Source organism: Diabrotica undecimpunctata, chromosome 3 (assembly GCF_040954645.1).
Source record: "Diabrotica undecimpunctata isolate CICGRU chromosome 3, icDiaUnde3, whole genome shotgun sequence".
Lineage (NCBI taxonomy): Eukaryota > Metazoa > Arthropoda > Insecta > Coleoptera > Chrysomelidae > Diabrotica > Diabrotica undecimpunctata.
This window is the reverse complement of record NC_092805.1, coordinates 82,735,227-82,749,602: the sequence shown is the minus strand read 5'-3', so window position 1 is coordinate 82,749,602 and position 14,376 is coordinate 82,735,227. Positions and strand designations below refer to the sequence as shown.

The following is a 14,376-nucleotide window of genomic DNA, read 5'->3' as shown; positions in this document are numbered from 1 at the left end:
TAATCTATTGTAGATTATACCAGAAAGAATTTTGTATATTACATTTAGCAATGTAATTGGCCTATAATTCTGGCATTCCCTCTTATCTCCTTTTTTATATATTGGCTGTATGAGGCCAACTGTCCATTCCTCTGGCATTTGCTCCTTCGCCCATATTAATGTTATTAGGTAATGGATTCTTTCCCAGAGTTTGGATCCTCCATGCTTTAATAATTCTGCCGAAATTCCGTCCGTTCCTGGTGCTTTATTGTTTTTTAGTTTATTTATTATCTGAACTACTTCTTCATAACTCGGATTTTCGATGTGCAGCTCCGCCGTATAATATATTGTCTCGTTCTGATCATTTTCGTTGTCTGCATTTAGATTTTCTTCGAAATATTGTTTCCATCTCATTATAATTTTTTGCTTCTCTGTTAGTAGTTCTCCGTCCTTGTCTTTGCATATCGTTAGTTTTGGTCTAAATGACTGTGTGCTTTCTTTTATGCATTTATAGAATTTTCTGCTTTCGCGTCTGTTGTTATGCTTTATGATTTCTTGTACTTGTTTTTTCATAGCCTCTCTTTTCTTTCTTCTGCATATTCCAGTTGCTTGTATTCTTTTTCGTTATAAATCTCACTGCTATTTCTTGTGTTTCTTTGAAGTTGGTTAAGCCTAGCCTCCCTTTTTTCCTCTACTGCAGTTCTGCATTCATCATCATACCATTCCACATTTCTTTGCCTTTTGGCTTTTCCGACAGTTTCCTCTGCTGACTCCGTTATAATTGTTTTTAATTGTCTCCATTCCTCCTCTGCAGTATCTTCCTCTCTAGTTCGTTGAGTTTTATTTGGAGAGCATTTCTGTAATCTTGTCTCTTTGTTGCGCTTTTGAATCCTTCGACATTCCATTTTTTGATTTGAGTATTTTCCCCTTTTGCTACTGTCGCTATTTTCTGCCGTAATTTTGCCCCTACAAGATAGTGATCTGAGCCAGAGTTCGCCCCGCGATACGTTCTGACATTAGTTATGTCTGTTGCCCATCTTTTTGAGATGAGTATATGGTCAATTTGATTGGCTTCATTAGTTCCTGGTATTTTCCATGTTCCTTTATGGATATCTTTTCTCTGGAAGTTAGTACTGATAACTACGTAATTATTTGCTGCTGCGAACTGTGCCACCCTGAGTCCATTTTGACTGGTTTCAGTGTGCAAACTGTGTTTCCCAAATATATTTGCAAACGTTTCTTCTTTCCCCAGTTTAGCATTAAAATCGCCTAACGTTATAACAGCATCGTGTCTTTGGATTTTATCACATACATCCTGTAGTTCTCCGTACAATCTTTCAACGTCTTCTTCATCAGCCTCTTCCGTCGGTGCATATACATTAACCATTGTTACGTTATGAAATTTACCTTTAAATCATCTTATGGTGCAAATTCTATCTGATATTGGTGTAAATGCGATAATGGCTTTCCACAGTTTTTTGGTTACCATAAACCCTACTCCTTTTTCACCTTGTCTCATTTCATTTCCGGAGTAGTATAGTGAGAATTTATTCTTATGAATTTCTCCCTGGCTCTTCCATCTGATTTCCTGCAGTGCCAATATTTCAACTCCGTATTTTTCAAGTTCTTCTGCCATACTTATCATAGCTCCTGCCTTTAAGAAGGTTCGCACGTTCCAGGTTCCAAATTTTAAATCCATAATCATGTCCATTTTTCTGTGCTGAGTTCGTCGTTGTGAGATCCGTCCGTTTGTTTCATTAGCCATTGTATTCGCAACAATTGAGTTCTACAAGGAAGGGTTGTTGTTGTTAACCCTTCGCTCAACCCCCTTTTCATCGGAGGACCAAGGCTCCCTTCTTCGTCCGCCCTGACCCCACCATCCACTGGGGTTGGTTACCCAGTCTCCAGAGGGGTTGCTCAGGTTACCAGTGTGTACCAGCTTGGAGGTGAAGATAGGAATTGAGTAGGAGAGGCTAAGTGATGCCAACAAGATACAACATCATGTATTGCGCTTCACTACCCCTTTACACACCCATGATGTTTTCCTATCCATATATTTTAACTATGTACTCTGTATACCGGTTTATATACGTCAATTGTACACAATAAACTAATTACATACATCATAACTTTTGAATTTTTCATTTATTTTAAGCAAATACCTGATCTCCATGTTATCTGAGTTTTTCTGTATCTGAGGTATGCATGTTCCCAATTAAATTGGATAATCACGAGTCTACTGTAATAAAAATATAAGTAACACAGAAAAATGATGATGGACTTATGTAAAAAGACATTAGTGTGATTATTCAATATTAATGATCAGAGAATGTTTTATGGGATATCAAATGAAATGGTAAAGCAGGAGAAATACAAGATTGCATCATTCCAAAAACATTCTAGAGATATAATGATTGAAATTCTACCAAAAAGATGTTAGGGAGCAGATGGGAAATCTAACATCACAGAAAAAAACAAGGGAAATTTCATGCCAAAGAATCTGTTTGAGAGCTTCTTTAGTATTAATCTTTGGTTTTAATGACAATAATTATATGAAAATAAGTTATATAATATAACAATTTGATTTTATATAAGTACATGCAAAAAATTATATTTGGCTCAGATATATAAACTACCACAATTGAATTATTTATTGTTGAAAGGGAGTAAGTGCCATTTTCTACTTTTCGAGAAACATATGAAATACCTTTTATTATGTTCAACTTTATAATTTATATTCATTGTCATGTCTCACAACTCTCTTCCTGTGTTAAATTTTATTTTGTTTACTATTAAAATTTTTTCCATTTTTAGTTTTTTAGAGAAAGGTTTTTACTATAACTTGAAACATTAGCAAATGGCACTTAATCTATTTCAACAATAAACAATTAAATTTAAAAAAAACTTAAATATTTACCTTGTCTAACAAGTATTGCACATTGAGCAGATTTGGCATCAATTGTTAGATTTTCGAGGACCACCAAATCACCTTTAAAGTCAAGCATAACATCTTCAATATCAGAAGTGATTATCACTCTGTTTGATGACCCTATTCCTCTTAATACTCCTCCTTTTTCCAAAGCCCCTGTAGTAAATATAATATGGCTACTTTCATTTACAAAATAAGTATCTTTTGTATTTGCACTTTCTAATTTTGATGCAAGATTTGTACAAAATTTCAAGTTATCTTTAGGATATAAAGATTTTACTTGTGTTAAAAAGTCTATGTGTTCATCTGCAGTGCCTTGATCAAAAATCAACCAAATTTGGGGATCTGTGTTTTTTGAAATCTGGTCTAATTGTGAATATCTCTCTATTATTATATCTCTTAGTAATGGATTTTCTGCAATTTCTATCTCTGTGCGTATTTCTAATAAATGAACATGGATCTCCATTAATGCTCTAGTTCTTTTTTCTGCTGAAGCATCTAAAAAGAAATAAATTTAATTTACTTTAATTTTATCGACATAAACATACAATAATTGGAGCTATACATAAACATACAATAATTGGAGCTATAAGATAGATTAAAAACTTATTAATGAACATACCTTTATTGAATTCTTCATTTTCTTCTTCCTGGGTTAATTGATTTTCAATGAACTCTCTTTTATTCTGCATCCTTCTAGCCTCAGTTAACAAACAATGTATATGTTCTGCTACAGCTCGAGGAATGTTTCCATTTTTCAAATCGTAATAAAACCTTAACCTACTCTCCAAATGAGTTTCCTTCCAATCTATATTAACATCTTCATCTCTGTCCCAAGGCATATAGAGATATAAATAAAAGAATCTTAACATATCCAATGAATTTGCAGTTTGCATTAACCCTAAAGCAATACTTTTATCTTGTTCTTCAGTGGGCCAAAGTTGCATTAGAGGTACCCAGTGTTTCTCCGGAATGTAAATATCATCTTGAACTGCTAGTATTCTTACCAATGCTGTTAATTCCTTAGTATTAATAGTAAGTACTATAACTAAAACAACGGACGGAAAAGGAATATCCAGTGCTTCACATTTTAATCTGGAAATTTTCCAAACTGCTTGCCAACCAATCTTATCCACAGTTAATTCTATGAAAAAACCCCATTGTTTTTTAAGGTGTGAAGATGGTAGAAGTGTATAATTTGAAAGTACTTCGTTAAATTCTGTATAACGTTGTTGAAAACTTTTATCAAACGTTATTATTTTGTCCATTATTGCAATAAAATTAACTATAAAAATACACCTGACCTGTTGCCTGTTGCGGACGTTAAATTTTTAAGTTTGAATATCTGTCAGCTGACAGCTGCCTTAATGTCAACCATCGATGTCAACCCTAAAAGCATTGGCGGGTATAGTATTTTCCATATAAAAATCCGTGCACGTCACAATTTATATAAAGTGACGTCACTTATATTTAAAATTTCCAGAACGTCAACGTTAGAGTTCAAATTTTCCTAAGCTAATAATACGAAACCTATACGGAACTGCTCGATCTTTCATAGGCGTCAACATGGTATAATAATCAGAAAAATGTAACCATCATTATATTGGGAATTTTAGAATTATATTAATTAAATAACCAAAAACATTTGTATTAATATTAATAATATAAATTTTATGAAATAACTCTTTAAATCTAATATTCCACAACATAATAATTTTAATTACAATATATTAGACAATTGTACGCAACTGGTACGGGAATACTTCAAATTTTTTGACATTTCAGCGTGTGGTAAAATTGTTTAAAGTGTTGCCGCTTTTTTAGAGTAAGAATTTTGTTTATGTTTTTATTTCTTACACAATTTGATCATAATATATTATATATTAATAAATTGTATTTATAAATACATATTAAATTTAGACTAATAGCGTTAAAAACTAATTATTGTTGTGTATTGTGATTGTGCTATGCAAAAACAAATAAATAGTCTGTAGAAAGCTGATAAGCTTTCATATAAGATAGATTATTTTGAACAATAAATAATGGCGAGACGTTTTTATTATTAATGCTCTAAAAGTGGCAAGTTTAAAATTTTTAATATATAATTTTGTATTAAAATATTTTCTTTTGTATTTAAGTGTGTTGCAGTAATCTTAAAACTAAGTGTATTTACTGTTAATATAATAGTTTGAAAAATAGTTGACATTTTAAAAATTCCTCACTTATAACTATTCTGATGTTTTGGCAACGCTGTGGGGTTCTGACGTCGTAAATTTTGAATTACGTGCACGCGTTTTTATATGAAAAATACTATAGGCATGTATACTCGGTTCGCTATTCCCAGTCCGAACTGTCTAGTGAATTTAGTAATTATTTTTTTGCGAAGTTAGTTACTTTTTGACAGACTAAAAGTGGCTGGAAATTACTATACAACCTAACACACGTACTGATAGCCAATATTAATAGTAAACAAACTAAATAGTAAATAAAAGAGAACTTTGCGAATTGCCGACAATCAATATTTATTTATCTGCGCCATATACTAAATATTTATATTAAATTATAACAACTAAAATATATTTTTTAAATATATACTACCCAAAATTTGATGGGTTTAGTATACACTTCCACTATTTAGAATAATTCTTCTTTTTTTAAAGAAAGAAGTCTGCAATAGTAGGATACTTGAGCTATTAATACTGAGAAGTAGGAATTGTTGTGTTGTAGGTTTCCGACAATAAATCTGTCAAAATATACCCGAGCTAAGCGAATGGAGTATACCACGGTTCGTAGACTGGCTACGGTTGCCTCTTCCGACTAACCAATGAACATTAAGCCCGAAATTACTTCACGAGAGTACAGTAACTTGAATCGTAACATTGTCAATCGTCTTTTTATGTCTTTTATGTGTGGAAAATAGTAAAGATAGTTATGAAATAAAGATGTCTAGTGGATTATAATACCTAATTACGGAAAACTGTTGATATGTAGGCAGTTTGGTACTTAAAATTAATCAGAACCGGTTGTTAACGTTTGTCCAATGTTAATGCAGAATTTACGTAAATCTAGGACTTCAATCTCCATTTTACACTAAAAATTTGTCGCGTATACTGAATTTCCATCAATACTGGATTAGCTATTGAATGAATTACCTAATTACATAACTATTATTTCTATTTTTTTAATATCTTTCCTACACACTACAACCTGTGCCTGGCATTCTAAAATTTCATCAACATTATTATTACGTTAATACACAATGAAATTTTAAAGTTTTAATCTACCTTATAAAAAGATACGAAGACAATAGGTACGATGTACAACTACAATAAATAACGTTTCTTCGATAATTCAAAATAAGTTTTTATAGAAAACAACACCAAAATTTCAAATACAAAAATATCAAGTAAACTGAGATATTTAAGAAACGATAAATAATAAAGCAAATAATAAACTGAAAGATAATTACCACGAACAAACTGTGATAATAAATGGGTTTTGTATTCTTATGTACTCTGAAGACGTAACTCAAGCATCCCCACCCCAGTCGGAAGAGACAACCGTAGTCCGTAGTAAGTCTACGAAACGTGGGCGTGTACTGTACCACGGACGGTTCCTAAGTCTACGAACCAAGGGCGTGTACAACTACCACAGTACTACAGAATAAATAATAATTGTTTATTATTCTGTGACAGTACCAAGCATGTGAAATTGTATTTGAAGTGACTGTCATGGAATAGGCACATAGGAATAAATAGGTGTAATATTATTGTTTATTGATAATTTTTAATTAATTTTTGTTGGACTATAAAAAAATTATTTTCAATAATCTAACAATGTGTCTGCCTCTTTGACTTCTTAAAATTTAGTGGGACATGGTGCAGTATGGTTCAACCCAACCTCAGGCACGCACATGTGGGCCGAGGCTCGTTAAACTGCGGGCCCCGCAAACACATTTAAAAAATATTGCCATTGATAACTTTTACCTGCATACATATGAAAGATATAGATAAGAGAGAAACAGAAGATATATTTTCTCTCCCTTTCTCTCTCAAGAATAAAAATGTTCCTTTTGTAAATATATTTAATATTTATTAATATTATTATTATTTTATATTAATTCGGTGGATATATACATTTGGCCAAAGTCTTTTGCAAATAAATATTCTTCCTGGAGCTTCTATGATTCGTAATAACCTTTCTATTTTTGGAATACAATAAATAAATATGTAAACACAAACACAAAATACAACCAAAAAACTGACATAATGTTCTTGACAAATAATGACGTTGATTAGCCACGTTATTACTTAAGGTTTATGGTCGAATGAATTGAGGCGCGGTATTTAGAACCAGAAGTTGCGAGTTCGATCCCAACGAGGGAATATATTTTTTTATGTTCTGATTTTTGTCACTTTGGTTTTAAAAATCAAAGAATGAAGAAATCATAACATATTTTTTAATATTATTTAGCAAATTTTATACATTATTTAATTTTCCAAACTATTTTATTTATCATTGAATATTTAGTACATATAGTAGTCATGGGCGTAGAGATGAAAGGGACAAATATAATGAGTTATTTTAAATTTCTTTTATGTGTGTTTATATGCATGACATAAATTTCAAAAAATGTCGATTTTATTTTTAAATTATGACTTTTGGCATATATATGATACTAGTGACGTTATCCATCTGGGAAGAAAGAGTTATTCTTTCGCCGAGAGTTAATTTAATAAGATTTTCACAATTTAGTGTGGGAATTTGAAACGGTGCCACAAAGAATAAAAAAATCCTGGAACCTAATGATTTATACAAATGCTTTCAAATAATATATTAATTTCTCCATGGTCCCATTTAAAAGTATGTTACAGAATGGCGCCAAGACGCTATTAATAAAACTGAGGCTTAGTTCAGTTACCTAAAAATTTAGTAATTCAAATTTTAAGTTTCAGAAAAGAGTTGTTTGGGTTATTTCGTTTTTTGAAGTTATACTTCTATACGCACGGTCGACGTTGGAAATTTGCACCGGCAGTGAATCTGTGAAACCATTACATATGTAAGATAATGAGTAAGAGAGAGATATAAGATATATTTTCTCTCTCTTCCTCTCTCGAGAATAAAAATGTTCCTTTTGTACAGTCCATCTAATTTACAAACCATTGCACGTCATCGGCGTCATAGCCCGTGACGTCACATGATACCAACAAGAAATATTTAGGCGGTAGGTGTGTTCTTTTTTAGAATCACTTTGCCGAGTACACTGGCATTACAGCCACTAGACATATTTTATTATATACGCGTAGAACTAATATTTAAAGATTTCTATTAATGTTAACTTAAAGAAATAGACAACAATATGTTTCATTTAATTTGTATAAATGCATTATAAAGCGTTTTTATGAAGAACATTTGTTCGGAACACACTGTAACTGTAATCGAACGAAGGTGAAATTTTGGCATAAATTGGTAACACTTATTTGACAGTTGCGGTGTTGATACTTTTTGTATTTTATTATTTTAAATTTTAAAGTGAATACCTCTTATTTTATATTTTTACCTACTTATTTAATAAAATCTGTTCTTTTTAGAACAAAGTTATACCCGGTTCACAATTTGTTGATAGCTCACTACAAGTTTAACCCTAATTAGAAAACTGAAAAACAGAGAGGATAAGTAATACGATATAATAGTAAAAACCAACCTAAAACTGACGGTTTAAGACGTTTTCGACTAACCCACCTTATATCTGAAGGAATACAATACCTTATAATCCTATTACGGGGGTATTTTGAATGGTTAGATATGAACGACCAGTGTCGTAGAGTATATGATTGAAATATTTATTTAAACTAAATAAATATATTTTTTAAATTGTACTTATGTAAATTGTATTTTTTAATAAAACTTATTTATTTTATTCAAAAATAAAAAGTTTCTTGCCATTTGTAAAAGATACATTTATTTAATTAAGGAAAAAGGTGCCAAATGTCGCCTGGCAAAATTTCCAATGTGTTTTAAATGTATCCATTATTTTCGAATCCGGAGAAAACTAATAAATATTTTTAAAAAATTTAAACGCAGAATGAAAGATTACATTATTACTCGGGGCAGAAAGTCTCTGAAAACTTCTACAGTGTTTATTTTAATGTTATGTAACAGGGGTGAAAATAAAAGAGAAAATATAGTATAATTTTTAATTGAAAATATTGCATGCAAAAGAAACTTTTTATTTATTCTAAAAAATATTTCATTCTGCTTTTAAATTTTTCAAAAATGCTTTTTAGTTTTCTCAGGATTTGAAAAAAAAAATTGGATACATTTAAAACACATTGAACATTTTGACAGGCGACATTTTGCGCCTTTCCCCTTTAATACCTTACGATTACAACTACTATTACTTACCATATATAATTACGATTAGAAAACTATTCAAATTCAAAATAACAAGGATCAACTTCGGAATCCGAGTCGTCTTGAGGGTTAATAATTAGGTTAATAATCTCTACGGTCGCATCAATTATGTTATCAAGATCCCACATTTTTTGTTCTTCTTCTATTACATGTCTTACTGCATCTTTCCAGTTTTGTTTTGTAATATGTTATAAAGACTCATATAACAATTCACGTACAACTTGTATTTTATATGACGTATTTTTTCTAGCCACATAACTTTTCATTTGTGCTCAAATGAGTTCAATTGGATTTATTTCGCAGTGGTAGAGTGGAAGTCTAAAGACTGTGATGTTTCGCCTTTCCGCCATTTTGTCAACTACGTATTTCTTGAACTTAGATTTGTGTTGCCGGGCAATTTTTAAAAGTTCTGCTTTTACCATTCCATCTTCGTAAGGCAGATACTTATTCTGCAGCCAGTCAAGAATATCCTGTTTCTTCCACGCATTCGTTAGAAGTCTTTCTACTAGTCGTGAATGATAAGGTGCATTATCTAATACTATAATTGAATTTGGTGGTATGTGTTCAATCATTTGCTCAAAATACTCTTCGAAAACATCAGCTGTCATCTCCTCGTGATAGTCTTTTGTGCTTTTGGAATGAAATTCCAACAAACCATGCTTAACAAATCCGTTTTCACTGCCAATGTGAGAAATTATTAATCTACTGCCTTTACCAGAAGGTGGGGAGATACCAGTAGACCAACCTTCCATAAAGGCTTGCCTGGAGCTTAATATATTTTTATCTGACCAAATTTTTTTTAGAGTATCACCTGAGTTTACCCACTTTTCATCCTGGTAGAAGATGGGCCTTTCTTCAGCCCGGAATTTTCGTATGAATCTTAGATAATTTCTTCTCCAACATCATCTTCTCCTCCCGGTCAATCAAAAGTGATTTTCGGTCTGATTTCTCCCACCGGAAATTTAATTCTTTTAAAACTTGCCACAATTTAGTTCGTCCCATATGAGGCAAATCCGGGTCGTCTCTAACTTCTTGTAAAATTTTGTTTAGGTTTGGTATTTCTTTTTTGAAAAAAAATCCATGAATTTTCCTTCGAATACCATTTTTGGCAAATTCATCAATTTCAATAGGCTTTTTCCCTCTCTTTAAGTGTTCGTTTGTGTTTGGGTTAGCTATACCGTGTTTTTTTCTTTCTGATAGGAATCTATATAAAGTTGACTCTCCTACGCCAGTCATGTTGGCACAACTTTCGACTATGTTGCGAACAGTGTTTTTGGGATTCTGAGAAACCAGAGCATCGTGAACATTCAGGACAATAGTCTTCTCTCTTGGTGAATAGACAGACTTACTGACTGTACGCAACAGTACCGGTGTAAAACTTGATGATGAAGCCATCACAAACAATCCAACAAAACGAGCACGAGCGGAAGGTACGTATATGTTCGTAGGTATATGGAATAAAAAATCACTCATGCACTGCATATAATTCGCAAAAGAAATATTGGAGACGCTAATTACTGCCGTAGACGCGGAAACACCGACGAGCCGTAAATTACATGCGATCAAAAACGTACTAAACAAAAAAATTGTTTTCGTTCGTAATAACTTCACCCTTTCAACTAAAGTTTCGAATATAATTATATTATTAAAAATCTGGGGAATTCCATCTTAATTATCTTGCAACGAATAGTACCTTCGGATATGAATTCCAGGTTTTCTAGTAAAGTGATTAAACGCGAAGATTAGTATTGAAATATCCAAAGAGATAAGGTATTCTTATTTACAAAATTGTTAATGGTTAAATTCTTATTTTTATTAATATAATATAATAACCAACATTAGTCGTGTGAAAGTTTTAATTGTTTTTTTGCTAAATATATTAGTATTAAAATATTATCAATATTATATATAACAGTATTAAAACATTATATTATTATTTAATGAATAAACAACTTAGGAACGCCTATGATTTACGACCGTTTTATGAGTTTGAGGCATATTTCGTGCATTCAACAATTTGTGAACGAAGAATAGTGTGTTTTATTTCAAAAATGTCACGTTAGAATTTAAATAGTCGTTGTAAGGAGTATAATAATAATTATGTGTCCTATTTGATTTAAAATGGATTCAGGACTTTTTTATACTTTGGCAATTATGTTAACTTCGATCTCTGACGTAGATAATGACGTGTAACGGTTTGTAAATTAGATGAACTGTATATATATTTAATATTATAAATATATTATATTATATATAATATTATATATATAATATAATATATATTAATATTATTATTTATGTGATATATTTTGTATTATTTATTAAATGTTCATAATTATTTTAGGCTTTTGTATTTCAAAATAATCACTGTATGACAGATAACTGTCAATTTTGAAATCCGTTAGTACCATGTCTAATTGGCAAATCTTTTACATGTTTGGTTCATACGCTGGTGTACGTGAGTTCGAATCCCAATATGAATTTCCTTTTCTTATTTTTGAAATATTTAAAAACCTCACGTTAATGTTATTAAATACACTCGCGATCATAAAATCCGGGTCATCTTGAAAATTTCAAGTTTCTTCAATATTTTTGCCTCTGGTGCAGTAATAACCTTTTTTTGGGCTAATGTATTTTTTATTTGTCATCAATGTTTGTTTTGAAAGAAAAAAAATGGGTTTTTATTGTTTTTATTGAAAAAAACAGAAAACAAATCAAATTATTGGTAAATATTGGTAAAAAAATATGGTAAATATAGAACGTGGTAAAAAATCAGTGAAATTTCAATGACCAATATCGTGTATTGCCTCCCCTTGCTCTAATAACCTCTTTTAGACGACGGGACATACTCTCAATTTTTCTCCGGATTTCATGTTGTTGTATGTTATTCCACTCACTCACTAACAGATCCTTAAGCTCCTGTGCGTTGTTAGGAGGAGGTGTATGGGTTTGAATACGTTTTTTCAAATGGTCCCAGAGATGTTCGATGGGATTCAGGTCCGCAGACCTAGCTGGCCAGGCTACCCTCCTAATTCCTACTTCGTCCAAGCATTACATACTGATCCTGCCAACGTGCGGTCGCACGTTGTCCTGCATAAAAACGGCGTTTTCTCCAAGCCCTGCCATGTTGGGCATAACATGTTCTTCCGGAATCTCCGTAATGTACCTTCGTGCAGTTAGGGACCCATTTTCGATGAAGGGTAATTCTGTGTGGAAGTCGGAAGATATACCTCCCCAAGCCATGACCGAGCCTCCACCAAATGGCATTCTAGGAGCAATGCAAGCTTGTGAAAATCGTTCACCGGTTCTCCTCCAAACTCTTACACGGCTATCGGATCCAGTTAGGCAGAAACGGGATTCATCTGAGAATAACACTTTGCTACAATCGTTAATTCCCTAACGCGCGTATTCTCGAGCAAAAGCTAGTCGTGCAACTCGAGGCACCCTTCGAAGTGGCGGTCTTCTAGCCATTACCTGAGAAGATAGTCAAGAAGAAAGGAGTCTTCTTCTGACTGTTGCAACACTAAAATTGCGATTTCGTACTTTCTCTAGACGATTTTGATGCATAACCGCTGTTGAAGTCCGGTTTCGTAAAGACTGAAACACAAGGAAACGGTCATCTAGTGCCGTGGTCGTTGTTCTTCGTCCAGAGCCAGGTCGCCTGGTTAGCAAACTTGCCTCCTAAAAGCTTTGAAGCACTCGTTGAACCGTAGAAAGGCTTACGCCAACAGTTCTTGCGACTTGCCGTTGAGTGTGACAGTCTTCCACAAGTGCAACAATTTGTGCCATTTCAACAGTCAAAGGCATTTTTGTCAAAAAATAAACACTAATAATGGCACTAATAAACACTAATGGTGGCAATAATAAACGTTTGGCCGTTGCATTTGAACAGAAAGTCGAAGCACAAACGAGACATTTAAAACAAGCGCAGTTACAGGTAGCGTCCATTTTGGGAAGTGTGCACTTTACCGCGAAATTGGCACTATTGGAATTCTTTGTTACAAAGGAAACCGCAACAATTCTCAGAAACATGCATTAGTTTGTATTTGTGTTATTATTATTTACGATAAAGCTCGTTAAAAATAAAATATCGGTGATTTTCAAGGTGACCCGGATTTTATGATCGCGAGTATGTAATATACGCAAAAATGCTAAATTTTAAAATAAAATGAAAATTTACAACATAATCCGAGTTTTTGGTTTTATATTTTTATCTTCGTAAAGTAAGTTATATATGTATATTGGCAGTTTTAAATACTTATGAATATTGCATTTTAATTTGTATTGTATTATTATATTGAATTATGTTGCAGTGTATTGTATTGTAATTTTTATATTAATAACAAAACAAACAATGAATTTTACTGCAGAGTTTGTGTAAAAAAATTTTTTTGCATTCAACTCCTTTTATACATATATGAAAATAAAAATATATATTTTCATTAAAATATTGATACAAGCCTTCATTTACTATACTCCTATTACAGGTCAAATATTTATATACAGCAAACGATGCACCATATACCTATATACCTAATTCTTTTTCTCTTTCTGCTATCTCTTACCTATAGCATTAAATATGTAATGATTGTGCAGATTGACTTCCATATAAATTTGTAACGGCGAACGCGTGTATAGATGTATAACTTCTACCGGCAGTCCCACTGGACTGCCACACCCGTTTTTTTTCCACATTAGCGTATTGAATAAGTTCATTTATTTTCGCTAGAATATTAGTTGAATTTGTTGTAACTATCTCCACAATTTATGAGAACAAACTATATACTAAAATTTTAATATTTATTATTAAGGACTGAATAGTTATTGTCTGTTTTTCTGCCTTTATGTGCTATAACTACAAAGGAAAAATCCTAAAAACTTGATACTTGATAAATAGCTTGGTCCAAGGTGTCAATCCGTCTTTTGCCCAGCCGTCCAATACTTCTGGTGACTTACCTCTTGCTATTTTGACGACACGGGTGTCTCTCATTCTGCTTATGAGGTTATTCCATTTTAATTTTTCGCTTATACACTGTACGGTACAGTTAAAATTA

General features: G+C 32.2%; 1 protein-coding gene across 1 annotated transcript in view; it reads right to left on the bottom strand.

The window, feature by feature from the left end:
* nesd (SHC binding and spindle associated nessun dorma) overlaps nt 1–4,266 on the bottom strand; it is a 34,124-nt gene extending 29,858 nt beyond the window's left edge. The window contains exons 1-2 of the mRNA XM_072526157.1: nt 3,531–4,266; nt 2,897–3,406 (exon numbers count right to left, since the gene is read on the bottom strand). Coding sequence (XP_072382258.1) covers nt 2,897–3,406; nt 3,531–4,176 — 1,156 coding nt within the window. The 5' untranslated portion in view covers nt 4,177–4,266. The remainder of the gene's footprint in view (nt 1–2,896; nt 3,407–3,530) is intronic.
* Nucleotides 4,267–14,376: the final 10,110 nt, after the last annotated feature.